The sequence below is a fragment of the Puma concolor genome, chromosome E2, assembly GCF_028749965.1.
Source record: "Puma concolor isolate L17-30 chromosome E2, mPumCon1.1.hap2, whole genome shotgun sequence".
Taxonomy (NCBI): Eukaryota; Metazoa; Chordata; class Mammalia; order Carnivora; family Felidae; genus Puma; species Puma concolor.
In genome coordinates this window covers 58,810,394-58,818,434 of record NC_141681.1, presented here as the reverse complement: position 1 = coordinate 58,818,434, position 8,041 = coordinate 58,810,394, and the positions used below count along the sequence as shown (strand labels likewise).

At 62.7% G+C, this 8,041-nt stretch overlaps 1 protein-coding gene across 2 annotated transcripts; it reads right to left on the bottom strand.

Moving 5' to 3' along the window:
* Positions 1-526: 526 nt before the first annotated feature.
* On the bottom strand, positions 527-7,816 carry MYADM (myeloid associated differentiation marker). Of its 2 annotated transcripts, none has more exons than XM_086690631.1 (3): positions 7,627-7,816; positions 4,058-4,123; positions 527-2,700 (listed from the first exon to the last, which is right to left on the bottom strand). In XM_086690631.1, exon 3 carries the CDS (start codon positions 2,696-2,698, stop codon positions 1,730-1,732), a length of 969 nt encoding a protein of 322 aa, XP_086546757.1. In that variant the 5' UTR covers positions 2,699-2,700; positions 4,058-4,123; positions 7,627-7,816; the 3' UTR covers positions 527-1,729. The 2 variants fall into 2 exon arrangements, with proteins under 2 accessions (XP_086546757.1, XP_086546756.1); XM_086690630.1 differs by lacking the exon at positions 7,627-7,816 and adding an exon at positions 6,311-6,413.
* Positions 7,817-8,041: the final 225 nt, after the last annotated feature.

The window sequence follows — 8,041 nt, the reverse complement described above, 5'->3', positions numbered from 1 at the left end:
ACTCTGAGGAAGGATAAATCTTGTCCGTTTCGATCCTAACTAGTTCTGGTTGGAGAGAGTAAATTGGGAGATTCAAAGGATAAAGTTGTCCCCTTCTGGGGTGCCTGGGTGGCTCAGTCGGTTAAGCTCAGGTCATGATCTCACGGTTTGTGGGTTTGAGGCCCACGTCGGGCTCTGTGCTGACAGCTCGGAGCCTGGAGCCCACTTTGGACTCCGTGCCTTCCTCTCTTTCTGCCTTTCTCCTGCTCCCCCCGCCCCCACTCTCTCTCAAAACAAAACAAAAAGAATAAACATTAAAGTTGTCCACTTTTCCCACCAGTCCTAAGAATCTAGTCCTTGCCCTCTCTCCTGGAGCCCTCCCCAGTAATAAAGCAAGCACAATTTTTTTCTTTTATCTTTATATTGATGTAAAAAAAAAAAATTACGGATGTGGGAATAGGGCAACGGACAAGTCTTCCCTCTGTGGTTGACAGAAGGGACCCATGGGGACCAGAAGCTCCAGGGAATTAAAAAAAAAATAAAATACATATTTATACATTTATATATATGACGTTATGCATGTGAGTCCCAGAGAAGCAAGGAAGCAGCTACAGGAAGCGACTAACACACAGAAACACACCTGTGTGTGTGTGTATGTGTGTGTGCACCACACTCCAAGTAATGCAATCCCTCTAAGGCAACAGCAACCCCGCCCCCCCCTCAAGAAAAAGAAATTGAAAAGCAACTTCCCCTTTTAGAATAGGGCCACTCAATGTAAGTTTTGCCCCCATAACCAGGAAGCGGAAAGGAAAACAAACAAACAAACCCAGGCTAGCGTTGCCGTTAAGGCAGGCAGTGGCCATTTTTTTTCTCCCAGCAAAGGCAGGACGGGCTATTTTTAACACTAAGGCTGGAGGGCCACATCGCTGCCCCTCACAAATACTTCCGACGGGTTTTCGATAACGCAGAGAGCAGTCGGGCTGGAAAACGTTCACCCTTGACTTCCTTTAAGATGGCCTCTAGGCAGTGGATTCTTAGTAAGCCTGGCAAAAACTCTGGAGGCAGTCTCAGGCGAGGCTGGGTGCCGAGCAGGACCCAGGGACCCGGGGTCTGTCTGTGGGTTAAGCGTTATACCCACTGGAAAACCTTTGGCCTCCAGAGATTTTTTTTTTTTTTAACTTAAAGGGGACCTGTACGGTACACCCCCCTCCCCTGGGAGAAAGGGAGCCCAATCCCTAGCTACCCTCCCCCCCTCTCCCCCAAACACACACGTACACACCAACAAGGCACGGCCAGGGCGGGCAGGCATGCTTTGGCAATGAGGCCCCTCGGGGAGGCCAGGGGTATTAACAGCTGCAGAGAGAGGTGTGGGACAGGTGGAGCTCAGCACCTTTGGAGGTGGGGGTAGAGAAGAAGGAGTCTTGGAGCTCCCGAGGAAATTGGAAGAAAGAAAACGGGAAGGGGTGGCTAAGACACAGGCAGACGAGAAAATGAGAGGACCAGAAAAGAGCCAGGAGAGGCAGAACAGGTCAGAAAAGAAGACCATGAAAACAGAAGGGCAAATGGGCCAAACAGGATACGGGCAACCAAACAAAACAGGAAGGGAAGGAGAGAGGAGCCCAGAAGCGAAAGAAACGGAAAAGAGCAAGGGGAGTTGGGAAGGACAGGAGAAAGGTGGAAGACAGGGAGCCCGGAAGAGGAAGTGAGAACCTGGGCACAAGGGGGGAGTCAAGAGCCCCCGGCCGGAGCCTCACACCCGAACAAAAACCAGGCGGGCCGAGTACACGAGGTCAGCCACGTAAGCCAGCAGGTTGATGGCCGTCAGGATGGCCACGGCCAGCCGGCGGTCCCAGGTGCACACGTAGAAGGTGTGCCTGTCGCCGCAGTTCACATCCCTTGAGCGCCGCGGTTGGCCGCCGTACTTCTCGTCGAACTGGTAGAGCGGCCAGAGAACCAGGGCAGTGGCATACAGGAGGACCGACAGCAGGGCCAGCCCGGACAGGAAGCTGGGGAAGGAGATGGGCAGCACGTTGGTGCAGTCACCCAGGTTCAGCAGGATGGCCACGGCCGCCAGGATGAAGCAGATCGAGTACACGGCCACGCACCACTCCAGCGCCGGCTGGTGCTGGTACAGGTGCGGGCTGCTGATGAAGGCAAAGATGACACAGGCCACGAAGGTCTCCAGCACCTTGAGCAGGCCCGGCACGGTGGCCATGTATCCGGTGATCTCCCCGGGCCGGGCCCGGGTCCAGGCCACTTCGGTGGCATAAGCCACGCAGGCGATGCAGGAGAAGGCGGTGGCGGCGATGGCGTGGTCCCGGGAGCGGCCGTGAGACAAGAACTGGACGTAGGTGGTGGGGTAGATGATGGAGGCCGACAGGCAGAAGAGGGCGGCGTAGCAGGCGTAGGTGATGGGGAAGTTTCGCCAGGACAGGGGGAAGCGGGCCTGGAGCCCGCCCAACTCGACTATGAGGATGATGAGGGTCACGGAGAAGCAGAAGCACCACGTGAACATGGACCAGTTACCCATGGACCCCGTCCAAGCACCCACACTGGCCACCAGTGAGAAGGCCACGCAGGTGGACACCAGCTGCAGCAGGCGGAGGAGGCCCAGGGGCTGGGTCAGCGCCCTAGGGGACCCCACGATGGTTGGGGAGCCCAGGCCTGAGGAGGACGACATGGTGGTGGTGACGGTCGTGCGGGTCACGGTCACCGGCATGGCTGGGAAGAGGGCAAAGGAAGAGTCCTAAGAAGGTTCCAGATGTGGGAACCCAGGCCCTCGGCCCTTCCACCCCTGGGGACAAAGGACTCAAGCTGGCGGAGGGGGGAGATGCGGCAGGCCTAAGGGGCTGAGTTGGTCACCCAAGTGCCAGCCCCCTCCTCCGTCCTGACTGGGGTTTCCCACGTCCTGTGGCAGAACCCAGGAGTCTGGGCCGCTGTCTCTGCTTCCCTCTCTCTGCAACCCAACTACCGTGAAACCACCCCAGACTCTCAAAACTGCCCTCCTTCCCCCAGGGACTCAGCCTCCCAGCCACTCAAAAACTTCCCCGACCACACGTCAGAACAAGAGGTTCTGACCTCTTCACTGGGCTCCACCTCCTCCCTCTGGGTACCCAGGGCTCCACTCCCCCGGGTGGAGCCTTCCTTCTATCACCCTGCAGGCATTTCCAGCCTCCCCGGGTGAGAACGTTCTCTGGGACTCACAGGTGATCACAGGTGATCAGAGCCTCTGCCCCCGCCCCCCCCCCCCCCCCCGACCTGTCTCTGGAACTGGACCTGAGCTCTCCACAGCACGCACGCCCTCTCACCTCGGAGATCAAGAGTCTGGGCCCTCAGTCTGAATCCCACCTGGGATTTGGGTGTGGAGTACCTCACCCAGGGACGCCGAGCTTCCGCCTGCCTCGGCCCCTCCCGCACGTGGAGTCCAACCTCCAAATTCCCTAGGGCGCCAAGAAGCTTGGCTCTCCGCGACCCAGCCCCTTCCACGGAAACCTCCAGGCCTCTCACGTCCTGTTACACAGCTTCAGACCCCAGGACTCCGGGCCTTCAGCCTTGGGCTCACCAGACACCTGTGGTTTGGGAAATCCACTTCCTTCTTCTGTCCCTCCAGAACCTTCTGTCTCCTTGTCCTACAGACCCTCAGGAATAGAGAGCGTCCAGCCTACTGGGGACCAGGTGTCCAAATCCTCCCCCAGGTCCTAAAACCTCTAATCTCTCAGCTTCCACCCTACAATTTCAGAAGGCCTCTCTCAGCCACAGGGAAATAAAACTTCCTCCTTCCAGGGTCAGGCAGTAGAACAGGCTTTAACCTTACCTAACTGAACCTAGGAGAGGCCCCGAGGGCGCAGGAGCCCAGCTCCTGGGCACACTTCTCCCTCGGGTACACAGGTGTCTGGGTCTCCTTCCTTGGAAACCAAGCTCCCAGGTCCTTCTCTCGGACCCAGGAGTCCAGGCCCCCAGATGCTCCTCCCTCCGACACAAAAGTCTGGGCGGGAAGCCCCCTCTGCCCTCAGACCCAAGGAGGCTGGGCCCCCAGCCCCTCCTCCCTCAGACACGGGGCGTCCCGGCTCCCACTCACCAGCAGTCTTTGCGGAGGACCCAGACGCAGAAAGATCCGGCTCTCGAGGTGGATTAGGTCAGACACCTGGAAAAGGCCAGTCAGAGCACTGGAGGGAGGGAGGGAGAGTCCGCGCCCAACCCAGCCCCCGCTCCGCCCCTCCCGGGACCCAGGCGACCAGCTCGCCCAGAACGCGCCGCCAGCCTCCGCAGCCTCGGCGCCCTCCCAGCCAGGGCGGGGATTTGGCCTCGGGCCGGGAGAGGTCCCGGCGGTGACCCCAGGGAAGCCCCACCCCTGCCCCGTCCCCAAGTCCCCAAACTGCAGAAGCGAAGTGGAAGGAACCCGGTGAAAGTGCACGCCCCGCGCGCGGGCCGGCGTGGGTGTGAGTGATCTTAACCTCGCCCCAGCCCAAGAAAGTCGCGGGCCCGGCCGGCGGGAGGGCCCTGGGCGGTGGCTGCGGGGGCGGGCGGCCTGGCCAGGCGCAGCGTCTCCGTGCCTTATAAGGGCTTCAAGTCAGCCCAGCCATCTGGAATGTGCCGGGGACCAGGGGGCGGTGCTGGGACCTCCGCCCCGCGCCGGCCTCCGGGATCGCCGCCCCACTTGTGGATTCCGGGGAGGGGGGTGGGGCGCGAGTCCAAACTCCAGGTCCCAGGAAGGGAGGCCCGAAGCCTGAATTTCTGGGGCCTCCAAAATGTGAGTCCTGGGTCCCTAGAGCATGGACTGGGAGCCTGGACCCCAAGAAGAGACCCCCGGGTTTGCCTAGGGGAACCCCACCCCCCCACCCCACCCCAACCTCGAAGCTGGAAACCACACTGTTGGAATCCAGTCCAGAGATTAGTAGCCACACCTCCCACCGACCCTCGGAAGTCAGGTCTCCCTGCGGGGGCTGGGCCTCCGGGGCCACCTGGGAGGTGCTAGGCGGGAGGCGGCCGCCTCCAGCTCCCCGCCACGCCCTCCGAGAACCCGTTAGGAGGAAGTCAGGGCTGGCCTGCGCTGGGGCGCCCTGGGAAGCGGGTACTGTCGGGTCCCGAGCGGGGAAGGAGAAACAGGGCGCGCCACAAATCCAGAAGTGCCCCAAGGAAGGAGGGGGGGTGGTGCAGGGACCACCCGGAGGGGAGGGGGGGTCCTTCTCCACCCTCCGCGCCTCCAGCCGCCGCCTGAGGTCAGAACTCAGGAATGCATCTCCGAAGACAGGCGGAGGGAGAGGAAACACCCCTTCGCCTTCTGGGCGCAGTTTAGGACTCCCCCGGCCACGCCCCACGCTTTCTCCACCTCCACGCCAAACACCACACCCCATCACCCGCACAGAATCGCGTCCCTGAACCCCAGCCTCCACTCTCAGCAACCCAAGGCCTCTGGCCTCAGCCTTGGCTTCTCCCAGCCTAGGACACCAGCTTCCCAGCTTCGTCTTCGCCTTTGCGAGCACGGTGCTGGACCTCAGCCCACCGCCTGTCTGGCCCGAAGTTCGAATTCTGTCTTCGGAATGGAGGGGTGGGGAGCAGGGAAGACCCCTCTCTTTCTCAAACCCAAGCTCCCAACTCCAAGCGCCTCCTCTCGTGAAGACCTCCTCTTGCTAGATTTTAGCCCCCTTCAACCAGGGCACTTAGGAGTCCCCATCCCTCCTCCTCAGACCCAGGATTTCAGACCCCCAGCCCTCCTCCCTCAGACCCAGGAGTCCAGACCCCCAGCCCCCTCCTCTCTCAGACCCAGAAGTCCTGAACCCCAACCCCCTCCTCTCTCAGACCCAGGAGTCCAGACCCTCAGCCCCCTCCTCCCTCAGACCCAGGAGTCCAGACCCCCAGCCCCCTCCTCCCTCAGACCCACCGAGCTCCTCTTCCCTCAGACCCAGGAGTCCTGCCCCCAGCCCCTCCTCCCTCAGACCCAGGAGCCCAGACCCCCAGCCCCTCCTCCCTCAGACCCAGGAGTCCAGACCCCCAGCCCTGCCTCCCTCAGACCCAGGAGTCCAGACCCCCAGCCCTGCCTCCCTCAGACCCTGGAGTCCTGACCCCCAGCCCCTCCTCCCTCAGACCCAGAAGTCCAGACCCCCAGCCCCCTCCTCTCTCAGACCCAGGAGTCCTGCCCCCAGCCCCTCCTCCCTCAGATAGATGACATGTGAGTGCAGGTCTGAAGCCCTGTCCTCTCCAGAATCCGAGTCCTGATCCATGACCCAGTCTTTCTGGACACTCAGACACTCGGAACCCCAGCCCTTCCCTCCCTCTGCACCCAGGAATCCTGACCGCAGCGTCCGCGCCGGGGGGGTCCCCGCAGCCTCACCTCTCGGGCTGTGGCGGCTGCTGCTGAGACAGAGGCGACAGCTGCAGACTGGAAGCGTTTGCTAACTGGGTGGGGTTGGTGGGCGGGGGCGGGGCCGGGGCGGGGGCGGGGCCGGGGACCCGGCGCGAGCGCGGGGCCAGGGCTGAGAAAAGGGACTCCCTGAGCCGGGGGTATCCCAGGCCCGCCCCTGAGGCGGAGCCGAGAAAAGACCACGCCCCTCCCCGGGAGAAATGGACCTGGGCTCTCCCGCCCCGCCAGTGCGGAGGGGGTGGGGGGGCGGGGTGGAGGGCTGAGGTCACTGTTGCCGTGGTGACAAAACAGGAAGATACAACAGCTGGCGGTGTGGGGGCTCCTGGGGGCTGCCCTCCCCGACTCGGCCCTAGCGCAGTCTCCAGGGGAGGCCCGGGAAGGCCGTTGCCATGGCAACCCGTCTGTTTGGCGTCTGTTTTGGACGGAGCCCCCAGCCCAGGTCCCCACCCCGGTATCACCTCCCTCAATTCTCCCTCTCCCTTCCGGCCCCCTCCCCTCGTCGCCTGCTGCAGTCTGGCTCTTCCAGGCCGGATGCAATCTTGGACATCTGGGTCGCGGTGGGTGGGGGCACCGGGCCTGTCAGTTTGATGGGGTCTGTGGGCCAGGGTCCCTGAAAGAGCCGATCCCTAGGCTTTAAGAGCTGGGCTGAGGTCCGCGACTCCTGGGTCCCCAAATCCTCATTTACGCTGGGACTCGCCCATTGGTGGACGGGACTCCTGGGTCCCAGCTCACAGTCGATGGGGGTGGGGGGAGGGATGTTGACAGCAAAATGTCTGGATCTCGGGCGGTGGGAGTCGGAGCACGGGACTCCCAGGTTCCAAATGACGCCTAGGCTGGAGGCCCAGATTCCTGACGCAAAAAGCAATCAAAGCTCACACTCCTGGGTTTTCATCCGCTCAGATGTGCTCGCAAGCCGAGCCTCCCAGGTCTGGAGCTGAGAGATATTTTTGGCCTGCATTCCTGGCTCCCGGAGAGAGGGAGGGGCAGGGAAGCTCGAGGAGGACCGGGCCGGGGGCTGGGGGGGGGGGGGGGAGGGAGAGGGATGCTGCTGGGGGCGTCCGATTCATGATTCCCGCAAGAAGGGAGGGGTCCGAGGAGCTGGTGTGCCCGAGGCCCGGCGCAAGGAAGGGGCCCGGGGTCCTTTCTCAGGGAGGCTCTGGGGCCCTGAAACTGAGCCACAGAGTCCAGAAGCAAGCAGGAGCTGAAGGTCGGGGTGCCCGCCCGGGGTAGGGGCGGGGCGGGGCCCGGGACGCCTGGGACCCTCCCTACTGGCCCGGCTCACTCACCGCGCTCCGCAGTCGTCCCTGGCGCGGCCTTGCTCGCGGCTGCCTCTGGGCGGGGCCTGGGTGGCGGCTGCGGTTGGTGCGCGACTCCGAGCTAACCCGGCGCTGCTGCCGCTGGGTGCCTTCCAGGCGGACAACCAAGGAGGCTTTGAGACCCAGCCCGCGCGAGTCGCGACCGGGTGGGGTGGTCGGGAGGGGTCCGGGAGCCCTGTCTAGCAGGCTGCGTGCCCTACGGAGGTGGGAGGGACTGGGGGGGGGGTGCGCTGGACGCCGTGAGCGCTGCAGAAGTGGGGGGGGGGGGCGCATGGGATGGTGGGGGAGGGATGTGGAGCTTGCATGCCCGCCTTTGTGCCCCTGCGGAGGGGGTAGGCACAGACCCTCTCTGTCCTTCTGTGGTCTGCATAGGGGAAGGGGTCTC